Below are 20,307 nucleotides of genomic sequence, written 5' to 3'. Positions count from 1 at the left end.
GACAGCGAGTGAGTGAGTGAATAAGAGGGAGTTAGTGCATTGGTAGTACTGAAATGAGTGCCTCACCTGCATGTTCAGCCGGTCCGGCAGGGCTTGTAGACTGGGACATTCCGGGTGGCCCTGTTAAAGTACAACTACAGTTACGGACTATATTTTTAATAAAATCAGGATTCAAAAGTGTTGGAAACATTCTGTCCTTTGAATCGAAGGTTTCTAAGGTCATTTCAACTTGCCTGGTGTCTTGGTTATCTCGTGAAGACGCTGCTCCAAGACGGCATTTTGGTTCCGCTCGTTGTCCAGGTCGCGTTTCAAGGCGATGGACAGTTGAGATATGCTGTCCAGGTCGCGTTTCAAGGCGTCAAGGGTGACGGTCAGTTCCGATATTTCCTAAAAACGGTCCAGGATGCCAGACTTTAAAACATCAACTACAGAAGGTGTTTACAACTGTCTTAAGAAGCGAGAAGAAGTTGAACCTGTACATAGTAGCACATAGTAGTCTCTGTAGCTGAAGCTGTACCTTATCGCTACGACCTGTACTTAGCTTGTTGGAGCACGAATGTACAATAAAGGTCTTTCATTCATTCATTTAAAAAAAATTTAAATAGAATTTATTTAACAATGAAAACTACTCTAAGGAAAAGAGAATAAACGTTTCGACACTCAATAAAGTGTTCACCTTCCTATTGATGAAGGTGAGAGGGGCAAGCCCGACAGCGACTAGGCCCAGCAACACGACAATTCCCGCGGTCACACAGGTTTGGCGGGAGCCGATGAAGCTCCAGCGAGCACGACGGTCGATTGCTCCACCCGGATACGAGCGGTCTGTCGAAAAAAGTTCTTGTCAATATTTGTCAAGAACAAGCGCACATCCGTTAGAGATAGAAAGGGGCCGCTATAAACAGCTCCCTGTCCACGAGAGATTGTGTACATATTGTCCAATGAATGCAGTGGAAAATGAAACACATTTTATCAGTCAGTGTACCCACTATGAAACCGAAAGAAAAACATTATTTCAAACAGTTGCCACAATTTCGCCAAGCTTTTACCACCTAAATGATCACCAAAAGACTACATTTCTACTAAAAGCACAAAATCCCACCATCATACAGAACGTGGGACAGTTCATTAACCACTGCCCTCAAAGAAGAAGTCAAACCCGACAATAGTATTCATAGTATCACGTAGTTGATTAGACACTAGTTTTATGTACTTACCTCTCTTAGTTCTTGAGACTGTGTATGCAATTAGCCCTCGGGCATGATTTTGCAAATAAATAAACTAATATTGACTTTCTTTACTCCCGCTCGAACTGGATTTGAAAGCGGCGGCGAAGTACGGCGTTCCACAATGCTCGATTTTGGGACCACTTTTATTCATTATTCATGTAAATTACTATTCATGTAAATTGTGAAATTTCAGTGTATGCCGATGACACGGTTATTCACTTCAGCAGCAAGGATTCTGGGACCATTGAGACCGCCCTTCAGACAGATCTCGAAAGGTTATCTAAATGGTTTGCAGTGAATTCCCTGTCCATTGATGAAGGGAAATGTAAGTGCATGCTACTGGGTACAGACAAAGGTCTGAAAAACTGCAACAACCCTAGATTGGCTATCAATGGCCAGTTTATAAGTCTGTGTAGCATGTATAAGTACTTAGGTATATACATTGACAGTCGCCTGAACTGAAAATGTCCCAAATTTAGACGATCATTGAGTATTATGAAGCATGTAAGTCCCTTTGTATCTCCGTCTACACTTCGTACTTTGTACAACACCATATTCCTTCCGTATATAATATATGGAAGTACTGTCTGGGATGCCGCACCGGAGCAAGACCGACTGAAACTCCAACGCATGCAGAACAGGGCCGGGAAGCTGATCCTGAGAGCCCCGTTCAGAACACCCTCGGCGGAAGTACTGACCCAATTAGGCTGGAAGGACATCAAATCTATACATAAACACCAGAAGACTTTGCTGATGTACAAGTCTCTCAATAACCTATTGCCAACTTACATGAGAGACATGTTCACCTACTGTATAGAGACAGGCCAGCTAGAACAACACGGCAAAGCGAGTCAAGCTTGTTGTATGTACCAATCGTTCGTAGGGAAGTGTTTAGAATATCAATATCCTACTCAGGTGCAGTGCGATGGAACAGTTTAAGACCAAACGTACGAGAGGCAAACTCGGTAGTAACTTTAAAGAACATGTTACGAAACACAAATGAGTAACTATGGACTGAATAAGGGAACACGATTATGGAATAGCATTTTTTTGTATTATTGTAAATTACTATGCGTTATGGATTGACCTCTTGACCTCGTCCAAACCTTGAACCCTTGAAAAACGGCTCAGGCCGAAGGGATTACTTTGTATGTAAATCAAGGCTAAATAAAGCACACAGAAAAGTTAAAGAAGCAGTTCACATCCAGTTGGAAGGTGCAAAGCTGAATCGGAATGATGGCTGGGAGCTGCCCAAGTCCTACTTACCCTTACTCCGGAAGGAGGCGGGGTGGGGGACAGAAGATCCACGCAAGTCTTGACCTAGTTCTCGCAACTCTCGCGAGAACTAGGTCACTCCGTGAACAAGATGGACTGGATAGCCATCGAAAATTTGGAGGTACGTTCTACTTACCTTTGATAAGTCACTGATTGACGAAAAATTCTATTAACTGTGAACATACGTGACTAATGAATCTCTTCAACGAAGGCTAAATAAAGGTTTAAAACAAGCGTTCACCACTTATATCGTGCTCTCAATGAAGAGCTTTGGCCTCCCTTTGTTTGCTTCGTAGGTTCCAATTATAAGGCCACACCGACTTTATTTTATGGATGCCATCATCTGGAGACCCCAAAATTAATGCGCGCTGGCGAAAAAATAAAAATCCAGCAAAGAGAAAAAATGTTGCTAAACCACAGGACCATAAAGCTGGCATTATGAATTGAACCACAGAACACGGTGTATCAAGAGAAACAACAAGTCTTTATGTGTAGGAGGCACATGTAGGTTGTATTTTTCATCTTGGCAGACTCAGCTGAAGTAACCGATATTTGATATATTGACAGGAACTATCAAAGAAGTACACTAGTATTAGAAGGTATATGGTTCTAAGGACTGTAAATGATATACGACTGTGATAAGAATAAGTTAAAGGGCAGTCTCAACATACATGGTTTGGCAATCGAACTGACCTCAACTCCTCTCCCATCAATTTCTCTAATCGTTCTAGTTTCTGGATAGAACGTCTAACTCTTTGAATTCGAAATTGTCTGGGCAATACTCGCTGGCCGTCCACAGTCTTTCGTACAACTGAGCAAATGTAACATCCCGGCGATTGTATACCTATCCACAGTAATGCCCTCCTTTGATGTTGACGAATTTTGATGGTGTGTTTGTCGTATCATTACTCTCCAAGCAGAGGTTAGGCTCCGGCTGTTTTGACGTTTTTTAGGCTTTTTTATCGGGCTCTCAATTTTTTGCTGTACTCTTTTCGGCTGCGAGAATCAAGAAAACAGTATAAGATAGAAAGTCCGATAAAAGCGACTAAAAAAAAACGTTTAAAAAACAGCCGGAGCCTAACCTCTGCTTGGAGAGTAGTCTAATCATGGTCATATTGCCAGATGTAGAATTCGCGGCAAAGCAAGACGCATGTACAGAAGCACGATTTACTACAAAATCAGCACGTTTTGGGGAGCTTTACGACAAACAGATATATGCTGGCCCTTTGGGTCGGCAATTTCCGGACTTGGGTGGAGCCTCGGAGGAGGTGATTTTTGTTTTGTTTTTTGAGAACAGGCGAAAACTAAAATGCGCGCGCGGATTTCATCCATAAAATTAAGTCAGTGTGGCCCAAGGCCAGTATATGTAAAATCATAGCGGCATTATCGCAGTCCATTGCTCTGTCTACGTGACAAAATGCAGAGCCTACGTTATTGTGTTGATATTAACCAGCCTTCACCGTGATCCTCCCGTCAGATGATCAGAAATTATGTAAAGCTAAGGGCACAACCCGCCGTACGTGCAATTTGCCCGTGCGTTTTTTGGTAGGCCTGCACGTAAAGTTCTACGGCGTGTTTGCGTGATCCAGAATCTGTCGGATTCCCTTCGAGTTCGTACGGAGGGAGTACTTACCAATTACGGATCCCAAAAGATTGCCCACGTTTTAGTACGCAGACAGCACGTATTTGCACGCACGGCGGGTTGTGCACTTAGCTTAAGGGACGGATCATATTCTACAATACTTCAAAAATTATTCCGATTGCACACGAGAAAGAATCCAGTTTACAGATTCAAGATACAAAGGAAAAAGCTACCTGAAGACGTGTACGTGGCGCAACGTTTCACGGTCTCGGCTTCTTCGTACGTGTCTGTGGACGTTTCTCGGCCTCCTTGCCACTTGTCAGCACCCTTACCAAGACGGACACGCCCGCGGGAACCACCCCGATGGACATGAGGGGGTACGGGCGGCGGCCCGCTGGTTTGGCCGCTACCGGGGCCGGAGGAAGGGGTCCGCACGGGCTCTGCTTGCTCGTACATTTCTGCTGTACTGTGGCAAGCAAAGAGTGCGCAGTCTGAAATAAGTGCAAGATGCATGCATATTGAATATTATACCGCGATAAGTCTGGGAGAAGCGCTGAAACTCTGTCCTTATATGGAAAGATCAGCGGGGTATGACGCAGCTGTTTTTGTTTTTCTACAAGTTGCAGACAAATCTTCGGGTTGAAACCTTTGCCCACGCTTTGCAAACTTGTCATCCAATGACGAGGGGATTATCCGGATCGTCGCTGTAGAAATGTAACTAGTTCGGTTTTTCTCTTCTTGGCTGGACTTCGCGAACCAGTCTTTGATTTTCCTTGTGGCAAACCCCAGGGCTTCTTCAGAAGACTGGTAGACAGTTGAGCCCAGACGGTAACTAGTTCGGTAGTGACGCTTGTATTTGCTGTTGAGCTGCCTTCCAGCTACTTTCACAGGCAGTATTCATGACCAGAGAAGGCGGGTAGACAGGGAAGAGTATGATTACGCAGTAACGTCGTAGTGGAGACCACATGCAGGTAACGTTACATGCCACGGAGAGCAGCCTGGTATATGATTATTACGTTTTACCTCCACCCCAGAGAAGTCTGGTGTCTCCCGGCTGCTGACAAGAATCGGCTAGCAGGCTACAGATATCAGAATAGAGATGATTGCAGCTGCTAAAGATACTTAAGCTGTACTACAGGTTATCAGGTATGAGAACGACGACGAGTAAGAGGACAAACTATCGTAGAGTGGAATTTGCTATCACCAAGCACAGTAGGGGCATCATCGCTGGATAGTTTTAAAGAACGCTTGCAGATAGATGTGCAAAAGTTAGGTGTGACAGGTTCTTCGGTGTAATATAACCAGCTGCTGCCGTGCCGCGTGCCTGCGAAGCTGGTATGTTACGCCGAAGGGCGGTTATACCGGCTAGAAAGATACAGATACAGATAAAGGTGCACTCTCACCGCACTTGCATCAAGCTTGCGTCACTGTGGGCTTCGTTCACTGCGTCACTGTTTTGTTATTTTCTCCAATCATTTTTTTTAAATAATTTAGATATGCCTGGCTTCCAGTGTGGGTAGATATTGTAGCTTACTAAATGTCAGGAAAAGTCACCAAGTTTAGTGGCTCTAGCCACACTTGTTATACGACATGAAAGTTGGTGCTGGCCTGAACCCCCCCTCCCATGTGGCAATATCACCATAATATGACTACACTCCAAGCAGAGGTTAGGATCCGACTGTTTTTTAAACGTTTTTTAGTCGGTTTTATCGGACTTTCTATTCTATATTGTTTTCTTGGTGTCTCGTGGCCGAAAAGAGCACAGTAAAAAATAAAGGGGCCCGATAAAAACGCCTAAAAACGCCAAAACCGACGGAGCCCAACCTCTGCTTGCATAGTATGATACGACGAACACACCTTCAAAATGCGTCCGCATCAAAGGAGGGCACAATTGTGGATAGGTTTCCAAAGGGCAATGGGGTGTTACGTTTGCACAGTTGTAAGAATGGCGGCCAGTGAGTATTGCCCAGACAACTTCGACTTCAAGAGGTTGAGTCATACTTCAGTGGGGTACGTATAAACACAAAAGTCTAACGTGTATAAAGTCAGTCTAACCTCTCCTGCTGTACGTAACAGCCACCAGCTCTCTGCCTCTCGGATAAGGGTCACTGGTTTGGGTCTAAGATGTATCTGAAAACTGTTCGATGAGACATTATAAGACGTTAAAGATGTATTTTGGGGCATTTCATGCATCACTAACTTCTGTATAAACACAACTCTCCGCACACGACTGTACATGCAGCTACACGATGCAGTATGCGTCTCTAAAACCGGTCTTCCCTGTGCATCGGTGAGGAGGTCAGAGGTCAGAGTGACACTGATGTTGGCATAAGAATTCAAACTGCTGTAGCCGTTGCAGGGAACGAACCAACTCCTGATTTGTCACCACATTGTGGAGAATGTTAACTACAAATAAAGAAATTCTTTGAGTTGTAAAAACGCTGACTTTGACAAACTGAGCCCCCGAGTGTCACAACGATAACATGATCAGTGACTCTTCACAGCAAGGCAGTCGGAGATCTTCGGGCCCATTCGGCCAACTTCGATTCGTACTCGTCGTCTGTCGGATATCTCCGACCATCTCCGTATTATCATAGACCTGACCTTTGGAAGTGTGAGAGACATTCTCCGTTGTTCAAGCGAAGTACATGTCGTCCGTATTGACAAGAAAGTATACAACATCCTGTACAATATAGGACTGGTTGTGCTAAAGTAAAAACATGCCGTAGAAATACAGCATACATCATTGTGTGTGATACTGGGCATACCAATGGCGCCGTTCACATTTTTCAGATTCTTTCGGCACACATTTTCTAGACTCTCACTGCGTGCGTGATCACGCACACGAAGGCTTCAAAGAGTAGAACGTCTTTAAACATCTTAAAAGACAAACTGGCCATTTTTTGTGTTTGATGAAAAAATGGCGACTACGCCCCACCCCCAAACAAAAGCTAAAAATCATAAAACAAAAAATCTGTCATTTTCGTCCAAAGTGTTACTGTATTTGCTTATATCATATGTCTTAAGCGAATTTTTCTTACTTTATCATGCCTCATAAAGACATCGAAGTTGTATTTTGGGGTATTTAATGGATCCGTGATTTCTGAATAAACACACCACGGCTGTAACAGGCTCCGCCCTCCGTATCTAAAACCGGTCCGCCCTGAACATGGGTGAGGTGGGGTCACAGATCAGGGTGCTACTCATGTTGACATTATAAGAGCTGAAATATAACAGGAGTAACCGTGTCTAGATTTTGCCCTTCCGATCTTTATCATTTCAACAAACCAACGTAACATTTATGAAAGGTTAAACCACAATGGAAGAGATATGATCATGTCAGCATAACAACAGGTATGGCTGTCTCGCAATGGCGGTTTTCAAAATGTCAACAGGAACAACGACGTCACTTCCGTTCAGAATCTTTCACGGGACTATAACCTCCACAATGGGAAACCAGGCGTGTGAATGTGGCATTTAGTTTTGAACAATGTTAGAGGACTACCTGTAATTATATATATATAAACAACAAAAATGCGAAGTTGCGTCTTCGCTTTCGCTTGTTTTACTACAGATCTTCCGTTGATATTCCATCCCCACGTTTAAAGCGCTATTAAAGACTCCGTTTGTAACACTGTAACAGACAAAACACGACCTCTTGCTGGTTCCAGTGACCCAACTAATTGTTGACAGAATAAGACCCCAAATAAAACTACAGTATCCGTTCCAAGCAAGTACATATCATATTTCCATAATTTAGAAGAACAAACCTACATCACATTTGCAAAAACTAAACTACAAATAAAAACACTTGAGTTATTTAAAGGGACATTCTTCTTTTAGGACAAACCGACCCTCAGGCACTTAGTGCACCAATTAGATCGGTATTTCTTCCTTGTGCCGAAAGACTTGAAATTGGCAGTTGTTAATACTCGGGTACGGTTCGGCAAACTTCGGTTCGGACCCGATGGTCTTCGACGTTCTCCGAATCGCCAGGTATCGCTAATATTATGAATGACGTATGAGGCGATGGGCATTTTACGATGTTTCTAACCAATAAGGGAACTGTTGGGTTCAAAGTGATATCATATCTTGAGAGTCAGTCAGTCGCGGACGGTCTCTTGGGCACGATCGGTCTGCCTGCAGATTTACGTGCAGTTACCTTTTTTTCGCGAAAATATAATAAGAATATATAGGATCCGGAAACCTCGAAATGACGTACTCGGCGCACGGGGCAGAGCGGGACAGGCTGGGAACAATCGCAGCGCTGATGGTAGCCGCGGTGGCCGTACTTGTGAGCTTCGTCACCATGTTTGTACTGGTAAGGCAGGGGGCGGATCTCGGCGAAAGGTCTCGGCTGGCGCAGCTAAGCGAAATGAAAGTGCACCTGAAGGAAATGGAAGCCCGGCTGTCGCACCTGAAGGAAACTGAAATGCACCTGAAAGAAATGGAATCGCAGATGCAGGAGATGCAACAGTGGAGAGAACTCCTGGATGTGCAGGTTAGACCATTAAACAATAGTTTTAGACTACCTCCTAACGAGAAACATTTTCGGACCAATGGATCCGGGTGGTGAGTCTAATGTACTGAATTGTGTGCAGATTGTTTTATTTAGCATTTCTACCCGCAAAACGTATCTGAACACCGTGAAAAAGCCCAGATCATGAGGTTTGACGCACCACATTTGGAGGTAATGAACTGTAAACTATTTCCTGGTCGACTGCCGATGATACCGACGCCCCTATCCAAGAAAAGACATGGTGAAAAGCAAAGTAAAGTCATTGTGATGATAGATTGTTATCTGTTGACCAGGTACCTTTTCTCTAAAATATGCTTTATCCCAGATTTGTATAAATCTCAAATGTACTTATGTAATAGATTAGAAACAAAGGGAAAATTGATTGAGAAAAACACGAATTATCAACATTTTCATGTGGTCAGAGCATCACTATTTTAATGCAGACGTGTTCTTGAGTTGACGTGTTCTTAAGTTGATAATGGCGCCTTGACACAAAGCTTACCGTATGCGCGCGGGTGCATTGACCAGAAAATGTATCCCTGCGGCCTCTAGTCTAGACCAGCAGGCCCGATAAACGAGTCAAAAGGGCAGGATTGGCAGAGTTGGACCTTCGCCAACCTGTCACCCTGACGAGCGAGACTACGTGACTGACAAGATCATCTTCAAAAGACATTGTCATCCTTACGGGTTAATCGTGTGCAGCTTAGTTATACAAAGTTAACTGAGTGCGTCTAATGTCGCCCCACAGGTCAGTCCTCAGGGCCCGAGCGCTGGTGATCAGCAGAATGGAGCAGGGCGTGACAAGAGCGCCGCCTTCCTGTACGGAGCTGAAGTGCATCGCCGAGCTAAGAGATCTGTGTCTAACATGGGGAAATTTGCGAACAAGATTACACTGCCGACATCTCTTGGGGGTAGGGATGACTCTCATTTGGATATGATTCAACCACTAACTATCCGCATAAATTGTATTCAAATTTATCATAAACATTGCGTGACTCTACTCATTTATCCATACAAATTCCATTGGTCTTTATATACGTAGACGCCTTGTTTAAACACTGTATCAAATCAATTGCAAATTTGATCTTAGAAACCTTTTCATCGTAAGTTGTTTTAAGTTGCAACTGACACTTTCATACACTTGCATTCCACTCATTTATCATACAAGATACTGTTGTCCTGAGTTACTATTTCAGCATTTTCCCTTACCCATCTTTTGTATGAATTCATTCATATTCATGCTTCATGTTTGTACATGTATTTGCATAATGGCATGGGTTTACGTTTTCAATCTGCAGTCAATTAAAATGATGTTCCTAATAACTAGGTTTTGGATAGCTTCATACATGCCATATTTTCGTCGAATTGAATGTTGTTGTCTGCTCAGGATGTTTGGCTGGGAACCAGGGAGAACCCGGGAGGGACGGGAGAGATGGCTCTACTGGACCAGTCGGTCCTCCCGGCTCTCCCGGTCCGACTGGGCCGCCCGGGCCTCCGGGATCGGTAAGTACAGGTTGATGCCATTAAAGTGCACGTGTGGTGATGATAAAAGGTGCTCATCAGTCACTGTTGAATTAGATAAATTGTTCTCTGGTCAGTTGTTGATTCGTTCTTCACTGAAGACCTCTGGCGTCTATACATTCCATTCTACAAAGACAAAGCAATCGCTTTTTTTGCATATAAATATAGAAATGACCGCCACATGATGTGCTTTTACAGTGCTGCTGCTCAACAACACCAACACCGGACCCGCTTCCTGCAACACCCCCTCGTAAGACAACTGGCTTTCTGTCTCTGGTAAAAGTAGACGTTTTATACGTGGCTGTTTGCCCAGTTCAGTTTTATTAAGTCATGTTGTTTATAATGACACTCTGTCAGGTAAACTGTGTTGTCCTTGACAAAGCAACATGTTTACCTCCATTGGCAAATTAATGAGCGGAATGGTGGATTAGCGTTATAATTCTACTTAGGGAATGTTATTACAGAAGCAAGCACATTGGCCGTTAGCAAATGTAGAGCTGTAACTGCCTAGTATGTAACCATTTGCTACTGAACTTGCATTGTCAGCCTTAATATTTTTAGAATCTAGTTAATAATCTTTATTGCAAATTCATGCCCGAAAGCTAATTGCATACAAAGTAAAGCAATACTGATATACATAATCATACTTAACAAAAGAAAATGATACTCGTAGATAAATCAAAATGGAATAACGACTAATCTAGATCTATTTCTACTTAAGCTTTTTGATGGGTTTGACTTCTTTTTCGAAAGCAGTAGGAGATGAATTGCCCAACATTTTCATATATAAAGGGGTTGGACGAATTAAGCAAAAAGATTGATTTTTGTTGGTCGGTAAAGTGATAAAAGCTTGGGAAAGTTTTGCAGATTTTAAGGAAAAGTTTGTGTCTTTCGGAAATGTAATGTGAACATTGGCAAATGAAATGTAGTTCATCTTCCACTGCTTTCCCTGAACAATATTTACACGTTCTCTCGTCAACGGACAGTTTTTTGTACCTGCCCCTCTCTATTTCTAGCGAATGAGCACTTATCCTCATTCTACATAAAGCGGATCTTAACTCAAAACTTTGCCAACAGATGATTGTTGAGGAAAGCTAGATTAAATACGTCCGCATCATCCCATAGAAAGGCGGGCGAGGCGATGCAGGTCCGTTGGGATTTATTTCCACTTCGTATAAGTTATGCCATTTTTAAACAGAAGCAAACAAATAGATAAGTGTCATCTTCTATCTACATCTACCCCATTTTCGCCTGATCTTGGCGTACAGTGCGTCCTAATGTTCACTTGATTTAAATGAATACAAATCACATTTCGGGATACACAACTGTAGTATGAGTCCAAGGAAACGTACTTGCACACACACAGTGACTTTTACTCAGAGACTTTTATGTGCTATGTTTCCCCTGTTGTTCCCCCTAGGTTGACCAATCTTCATGATCAGATTGACAGAATATAGAAACTAAATCTATTGGCCTCTCAAACCAGACTTTTCGTTCACACCAATCTTGTTTGTTATTTCTGAGTATTTCATTAAAAAAAACGGTGATACCAAGGCACCCAGAAATGTCATTCTGAGTAACGAAACATGCGTGTGTCTAAATAGTCTGTTTTATGAATTGATTTGACGATAATTACGCACTTGATTGGTTTCTGGTTGCTACCATGTGAAACATACCAACCTTGAATTTGTGAACAACAAAGTTTAGTGCCGTGATCTTTTTTTTAATTACATTCAGCACCTCAAACAACGTCGATGTCATGGCCACAGGACCTGACAACAGAGGATGCCATACCCGATTCGGGTATGGCATCCTCTGTTGTCAGCCCGATGGTAAGTTTTGGCTATTGATTACTTTTATGTTGATGTCAGTGTCCTTTAGTAGCTCTCTCTGCCGGAAATACAGATTCTTTTTTCTCCCTAACATTCAACCAAAATGCATGAAGTAATGTGTGTTCACTGTTCAGAAGTAACGACAGAGAGGGGGATCCCGGGAACGGTTTCACAAATTTTGTGATCTTTCTTGCAGCACCTCAAGCAACGACAGGTTTACCCTTTGAATTGACAACAGAGGATCCAATAACCGATGGTAAGTTTTGGCTATTCATTACTTTTATGTTGATGTCATTGTCATTTAGCTCGCTATCATTTACTCAGACGTCTTTACCAATATCTGGATGTTAGTAAATTTGGAATTTTGATCTATTTGCTGGTAGCAAACGGTCTAAGTTTTATGAGCAACTCTGCATTTGGACCTCAAGATAGAGATTTAAAATCCCGGCCACTGTCTCACAGGCATGCATGTCACAGGAAAGAGTAGCACTCCTAACGACAGGACGTTAAAACATTCGCGTCATTGTGTATGTCGACAAAAGAGGAGTTTCCCGGTACATTGAACCAGCGTGACATTTATGATTACGTCTGCCTTTCCTTTTGCTTTGACGACCAGTATGTAATGCAGTGAGCAAAACGTGTTCATTTACACTTTCTCCATATTTTGAGAAATCCGGTTACAGTGTATCATGTACCTTTATCTATTTATGTGGTATTGTGTGTGTTATTATTAATAAGTTTATCTGTGAAAATTGAGCAATCCGCCCTTAATTTCTACAAAGAGGCTGGCAGTACGAAAGAAGAAGAATTGCTTGATTAAGCACTCAAACACAGCTACATGTATTAACATTATATACATTATTTCGATTGAAGATAATGATTACCAAACTACATACTGGATGATGTTATAAGAACTCATGCTACTGATTAGTTAGGCGCAATGTTTGCTGGACAGCACGATTTTTCACAAGAATAATGAAAAACAACTATAACAGAAAGCCCAATTTGCAATCAATGTCGTTTACAGCTCGATCCGTGTTCAGAATTCAGAAATCCGAATTGATTTTTCATTCCTGCATCTAATTCAGGCCCATGCAGCCCAGGTGTGTACCGAGTGCTGGATGAAGCATGGAGGAACGTCAACCACGGAGACGTCAATCAGTGTGACAGTGGCTTCAACGGCGAGTGGTACCGCTTCATGGGTCCGGCCGGAACTCAAATGCCGACCCAGCGCCCAGCGACGACTCGCGCCTGTGGCACCGCCGCCCCGATGTGGCTGAACGGAGCACATCCAACAGTTGGGGACGGAGAGGTGTCCCGTCAGGTGTGCGGTTACTGGTACAATAACCCTTGCAGGTGGCAGGTATCCATCCAGGTGAGGGCTTGCCCTGCCGGCTACTACGTGTACAAGCTGCCTGGGGCTCCTGCGTGTTCTCTAGCGTATTGTGGGGAAACAGGTGAGATATTTTCGTACATTTGTCATTTCGTTCTTATATATAAACTATAGTATGTGAAATTGTATAACTTTGCGTTTACTACCTTTTGTACCAAACTGACTGCATTTAGCCCCAACGGGGCATGAATATGCAATAAACTTCATTGTCATTGTCTTATAGTCTGTGGCATGCTTCTATATTCGTTCTTGGTCAGACGACATCGCCTAGGCCACGTGACCTTGCGGACACGTGACGTTTGTCAAAAGTTCCAGGAAATTTATACCACCTGCTGTCTTTGTTTAGTGATAGTAAATGTGTCCGAGGATTTTCAAAATACGGTTATAATGTATTTATGCCGAAGGCGAATAACGTTTACAGTACTTTATTCGACAGGGAGATGGTGCCATTTATGCATTCAAAATGCAAGATGAATAAAAAGGGTATTTGATATAATGCTTCCACTAAATTTACCTATCTCCAGATTAGCAGAATATGTACTAACTTTGACCTATCTGCCTCTCGAACCACACTTTTTACAACAATGTTCTTTTTATTATTTCTGGAGATTGAATCATAAGCAAAATGGTGATGCAAAGGCAGCCAGAAATCTGTCGTTCGAGTGACGGAAACATGCATGTGCCCAACATAGTCTGTATTTGATGATAACTACGTTCTGGTTGCTACCATGTGAAAAATACAAACTGTGAGTTTGTGAGCGACAATCGTGTGATCTTTCTTTCAGTATCTTCGACAGCCCAGCCACAGACAACCGAAGATCCGATACTTGAGGGTAGGTTTTGACTACTCATTACTTGAATGTTGATGTCACATGCATGTCACTGGAAAGGGTAGCTGTGCTTAGGGCAGGATTTAAGCCGTGGGACATTCACTTCATTGTTTGTTAAAAAGGGGGAAGGCGATTTTCCTGGTACATTGATTTTGCACAACATGCACATGTACGTCTGTCTCTCCGGTCACAACCAGCTGAAGATTTAGCTCTCCAGTGAGCAAAAGTTCACTTACACTTACACTTTCACTTTCATCTTAAGCCTCCTTTCAGCAATTCAGTGACAGTTTTGTATGTTTTGTATTTCCCATCCATTAGATTGTGCGGCATACCATGCGGCAGGACAGAACACCAGTGGAGTCTACACCCTCAATGTGTCATCCACCAGTGTGGAGGCGTACTGTGACATGGATAACGAAGGTAATGCTGAAGTGAAACTTTGGAATCTGTTGGTTTGCGTTGTTAAGGTATTTAGCAAAATACTTAAATTAAATGGAACGATGAAAGCTGTTTTATTTTTTTTTATTTATTTGCATTAAAATAGGAACCTTAAACCATCTCGATTTGATCGTCTGCCAATCAAATTGGTGATTTGTGATTGAAAACGTAATTATGACCAACATTGAATACAGTTTTGCGCAAAGTCTCCCAGTCTTCTCACTTAAGTTTTTCTATATCCTCAATTTCCATGTCAACTTTCAAACAGCAATGTTGGTTGTGAAATTTCTGTACATCAACATTCAGTTCTTTGATGGTCTGAGAAGTCACAAACTTCTGAGTTGTCACACGGCAATTATGTAACATTTCTCCTCTCATTTGGCATGTACGCGATTGTACAGGAGGCGGGTGGACCGTGATCCAGCGGCGGCGGGACGGGTCGGTTCCCTTTAACCGGAACTGGGAGGAGTACAAACAGGGCTTTGGGAACAAGAACGGAGAATACTGGCTGGGGAACGACAACATCCACCTCCTGACCACACGGAAAAACTACAAATTAAAAATTGTCCTGGAGGACTGGTATGGCGCCACGAGGTTCGCAGAGTACAACACCTTCAGGTGAGAATATGCAAATTATGTTGTTTCCATTAGCAAAATGAATGGGGAAGCATGCAATTAAAAATGGTTGAAAAACTTAGTGTTAAAGGATGCATTGTTAAGATCAATGTCAACGTTGTTTATCGTTTTTCTACATTATGAATTGAATCTACCTTTTCAGTTTTGCACTGCACAGCAATATTCACAAGGGCTATTGTGATCATGGCTCAGATTTTTTTGACTGTTGCAAAAACTGATTATGCAAAAGCATATATTCTAAACATCCACCACCGTTATAGCACTGTGTGCCGTGCTCTCCACTCACCCCTATATATATATATTCATCAATGCATCAAATCAATCAACCCGTGGTGCTACTGAAACAGTAACGAACAAGGTCTACTGAACATGACGAAGTACTTCGCTAGTTTTGAGCTTGTTCTTATGTAATCATTTATTTTGGTTTCCTGATAAAAGAAACGTCTGAAACTCTCATTGTATAGATTGAACTAAACCAATTTTATTTAATACCTGCATGGATGAGAAATCTTCACAATAGCATTCTGCAATGTATGACGTACCGTTCCCATCCAGGGTGTCCAGTGAGGCGGACGGGTACCGCCTGCACATTTCTGGTTATTCTGGTACCGCGGGAGATTCCATGGCTTACAACAACGGGCAGAGGTTCTCCACTGTGGACAGGGACAATGATGTCAGCAGCGGCCATTGTTCTCAGCAGTACGGACAGGTCGGCTGGTGGTTTAGGCACTGCGGCTACTCCTACCTCAACGGCCGCTACCTGGACAACTGTGGGTACTTCTGTCCATCCGTGCAAGGTGTGGTGTGGTACGGCTGGAGAGGCTATTATTACTCCCTGAAGTCAGTGTCTATGAAAATCAGGCCATAAACAGAGCAGCTTAAAACATTTTCTGCGGAATCTTGCCACACTTATGTCTGGCATTGCTTACATAACAGTTTTCTTTTTATAAACAGCGTAAATACCTTTAAGGAAAAGTAAATTGTGATTGTTATAATTTGATATACATATATATATACATAATTTATATATTCATTTAACGGCCATATAATTGCTTCAGCAGATTAATGTTACGGGTTCACTAGCATTTTTGTTGTGACATGTTGAACAAAATGGATTGTTTTGATGTTTCATATCATCATTAAAAAAAGGAGGAAGGTGCTCTTAGCTGCATAGGGGAAAGATTAAGCTGCCATGGTAATGTTGCCGAGTCAGTTATTTCGCGTGTTTTATCGTAGAACCTGACATAGATGATTTATGTAATCAGGATTCATTTCAAGCACGACGTTTTGGCGCTTGTTATCTTGAAACTATCATTGAGTATAAGACAATTTCCAGCTTATGTGTCTTTCAGTATTCTGATACGTGAGGAGTTTTCCTTTCTGTTGTACTCTGTGTTTCTCTCTGTAATCCTATATATATGTGTATCCTATTGTTATCAAAAACATTAGAGTTTCTACATGTATCAAAGGTTTGAAATGACAATGTGAAAGACGCAATTCTTTGCCGATGGTAGAAAGTATGGGATATTTACATTTAAACTCAAGTACTCAAATAGTCTGGTGGCAATAGTTTCCCACTGTGTTTTGCGGATTAGAAAATTTAATGTATTTTTTTTTTCAGAAAAGGAATGGTATCTTTATATGTTGACTTCGTCGAAGAAGTTTTACTATAAGATTAAAAAGTGTATAGTTTCATGTTACTTTCCTATCTTCTTCTAATGCATAATGTGTCTTTATTTGAAGGTGAGAATTGATAGTAGAACCACATGTGTTACATTTTCTAAAACGATACATTACTGCTTAAAATTAGCATAAAAGTTCATCTGTGTTGGTAGAATACATTATAGAGAATTGCTAAACTTTCTTTCCAACACTAAGATAATGTGGGGACTTACCCTAAATTTTCGGTCGATCTCCGTCGACCTTGTTCACAGAATGACCCTTTCTCTCTCCAGCAGTGACGTCAGGAAGACACCACTTTTGCAGGAGGGGGTCATAAATATCAGAAAGTCTACCGGTCCTCTACCAAAACAAGCAGAGGTTTTGTTGTGTTGCCTTATGTGAAAGGAACCTCAGAAGCCCTTTTTTTCAACAAGCACAGGATTAAGACCTGTTTCAAGCCAACACGTACACTCAATAATTTCCTAGTGGCACCTAAGGACAAAACTCCTAAAGAAAGTAGATGTGACGTGGTGTACCACATTGCATGCCAAGGGACAACGAACAAAGGCCCATGCAAGGAAACGTACATTGGTGGAACGGAGCGTGCATTGAAAACTAGGTTCCTCGAACACCGACGTCCAAGCTCTGTCAACTCTGAGGTGTCGCAACATAAACGCCTAGAGTCTCCGGGACATTCCATCTCGTTAGACAGTGTTAAAGTCCTAGACTCAGAATAGGATTTCTTCGCACGAGGAGTGAAGGAGACTTTGCACATCAGAGCTCATCGGCCCACACTCAACAGAGACGGGGGGCGACATAGATTTTCTGATATTTATGACCCCCTCCTGCAAAAGTGGTGTCTTCCTGACGTCACTGCTGGAGAGAGAAAGGGTCATTCTGTGAACAAGGTCGACGGAGATCGACCGAAAATTTAGGGGTAAGTCCCTACATTATCTTAGTGTTGGAAAGAAAGTTTAGCAATTCTCTATACTGCTTAAAATTGTTATGTTTAGTGTAGTTTTACTGTCCAAAAAAATTGTAAGATTGTCTAAAGCCCACTCTTCATTTTCAAATAGAGCCTTTTGGTGTATACTGCTATTACATTGTACTTAACTATACGGTACATGACTTTATGTCATACCTGTGACGCGAAAACGTTCGTTACAGGTGTTCCGGACCGGTGTCACAGCGATCTCGACCACCCCCCCCCCCCGGGCGAAATCGCTAGCGATCTGCATCACAAAATGCAGTTTCAGAATGATATAAGTACACGAGTCTGGTACATAACTCCATCCATAGTATTGATATTAACGTAATAACATGTTGATAAGACAGTTGAAGTTGTTTCAGACAAGGAGGGGTGGGTCCCTTGTATTCCCATTATTGCATATACTTGAATCTCGACATAAGATGTATTTCATTGAATTCACCTGTCCTAAAGCAATCTATATATCTCCAATATGAAGTCTCTACCATCAATTGACCACAAAAGAAGTATGGAATGTCTTTATTACTTATGTAGATAAGGTATTCATTAAAATATCGCACATTTTGTTATATGCACCTAACCTATGGATATCCAATATGACTGTTTTTTTCTAGTATTAAGAAACTCATTCTTCAACGATATTCAGATTTTCTATTTTCATCGTTGCAAGGAACGATCCTACATCACATTTATGCAATATCTACAAAAAATGATATTTAGGTTGTAGTAGTAGTAGTAGTAGTAGTAGTAGGCGTCCTTCCATCAGAGATTATGATTTTTATCAATAGAAAATGGAGGGCAAACTGAGCCCCAGGCAAGTCCCAGGTATGTGTTCCACTCGTATGGCTACATTCTGACAAAAGACCCTTCCGACCAAGGCAATCGGGGATCATCGGTTCCATTCGGCCAGCTTCGGTATCTACTCGTTGACCGTCGGATACGATTTGATTTGATTGACAAATGCTTAAAGTGTGGAACAGCGTTCCCGCCAGGTTCTTGAAAGTATGCGTCCAAATATCTGGGAGGGGGGCATTGAGCGCCGGAGGCGCGAGACGAGCGCCGCAGGCGCTCGCATTCTAGGGGGGTCCGGGGGCATGCTCCCCCGGGAAAATTTGGATTTTTAAACCCTCTAAAACACATTTTCCTGCAATTTGAGAGGAAAATCATGCGCTTGAGATTGGATGTCGGTTGCCTCTTTACTCCCGTTATTCAGTCATCGACAACCGCCCTCTCGAACCCCAAAAATACGTAAATATTAAAAAAAAAACTATAATCACAGGGAATCAGCCTTCCGTGATCTGGCCCGGGTATAATTTCTCCAGACCTGAAAAATTTGGATTTTTGATGCTTCGCAACAGGGCTCTAGCCAGTTCGTCAGCTCATGGAAAAATTCTGCCAATTTCTTCCGTCATTGAATAAAAAAAATTTCTACCTCGTGCGATCGATGTTGCGCCCTCCCTCATCAAATAGTTTTCCGAGACGATAAAATCACGACGCCATCACACTTTGTGTTTTTTCTTCCCGATGATTTTACTCAAATTTTTCGAATCGGTGGGGTTTTACAAGGCCGTGCCGTCATTTTCCACGAGCGTGCGTTTGTTTCCTGCGACCTCAGGTAACCCCGTTTTCGGCGTGAAATCTTTGGCTGGATTTCTTTTCAAATAGACCAAGAACGTTATACATTACTCGAAGGAGGACGATCTGCTGCCTCTTTGGCAGTGATCAGTGCCGGTGTAGCCTTGAAGCAGTAGCCAGAAAGACGTTCCAACGTGCTGGGCGCTGCGATCGACCGCCCGTCTTGGGAGGGGGGCGTGCAGCGCCATGTGCCACGGAGGCCAACGTCAGTGCACAGCCGACTCGATCAACGCTTGACAACAATATTGCGGCCCCTTTTTTGCCACAAATTTTGTCTTTTTGAAACAAAAGAAATTTTGGAAATAAGAAACAAAGTGTATAGTTTTGGATTCTTCACTTATTTACCGCGCACCGCTTTTTGTAACTTGGATAAATGGGGAAAATTTAATAGTAAATTGTTAGCAGCTAGGGAAGAAACTTGCCAAACGACACGGGCGGCTACCAATATCACAAAACAACGTCACGTGCGCTAATACTCGGTAACCAATGACAGAGAAAATCATTACATTTATCAAACGCTGATTGGTTATTAAGATGATTGGATTTGGACCTGGTGGCCAATCTAGACTGCTGTCAAAGATACCGACTGCCAATCAACTGCCCACAGCGTGAGAACTTTTGTTGAGATGTGCAACACTCGCGCAGAACAGTTTGTTTGTTCAATACTAGTATTACCCACAAATCTTTAACAAATACATGAAAATGAGGACAAGTAAGTATCATGTTCAAATCAGAATATAAAATCTGCATAAGATTTCTTCCAGTGTTAC

The 20,307-nt window shown here is 42.4% G+C and overlaps 1 protein-coding gene and 1 long non-coding RNA gene across 2 annotated transcripts; both read left to right on the top strand.

The window, feature by feature from the left end:
* Nucleotides 1-14,130: 14,130 nt before the first annotated feature.
* LOC118412735 lies at nucleotides 14,131-15,224 on the top strand. The gene is made up of 3 exons (XR_004830814.1): nucleotides 14,131-14,181; nucleotides 14,497-14,598; nucleotides 15,018-15,224. It is a non-coding gene; the product is annotated as an uncharacterized LOC118412735 (long non-coding RNA).
* A 557-nt stretch (nucleotides 15,225-15,781) lies between these two features.
* LOC118411814 (techylectin-5A-like) lies at nucleotides 15,782-16,120 on the top strand. The gene has a single exon (XM_035814299.1). The coding sequence runs from the start codon at nucleotides 15,782-15,784 to the stop codon at nucleotides 16,118-16,120; it is 339 nt and encodes a 112-aa protein (XP_035670192.1).
* The last annotated feature ends 4,187 nt before the right edge of the window (nucleotides 16,121-20,307 follow it).

Source organism: Branchiostoma floridae, chromosome 3 (genome assembly GCF_000003815.2).
Source record: "Branchiostoma floridae strain S238N-H82 chromosome 3, Bfl_VNyyK, whole genome shotgun sequence".
Lineage (NCBI taxonomy): Eukaryota > Metazoa > Chordata > Leptocardii > Amphioxiformes > Branchiostomatidae > Branchiostoma > Branchiostoma floridae.
The sequence above is the reverse complement of the archived record's forward strand: the minus strand, read 5'-3'. Positions and strand labels throughout refer to the sequence as shown.

Excerpts from the sequence above, each read along its gene's own strand:
- LOC118411814 (XM_035814299.1), top strand. The coding sequence starts at position 15,782 with ATGTATGACGTACCGTTCCCATCCAGGGTGTCCAGTGAGGCGGACGGG.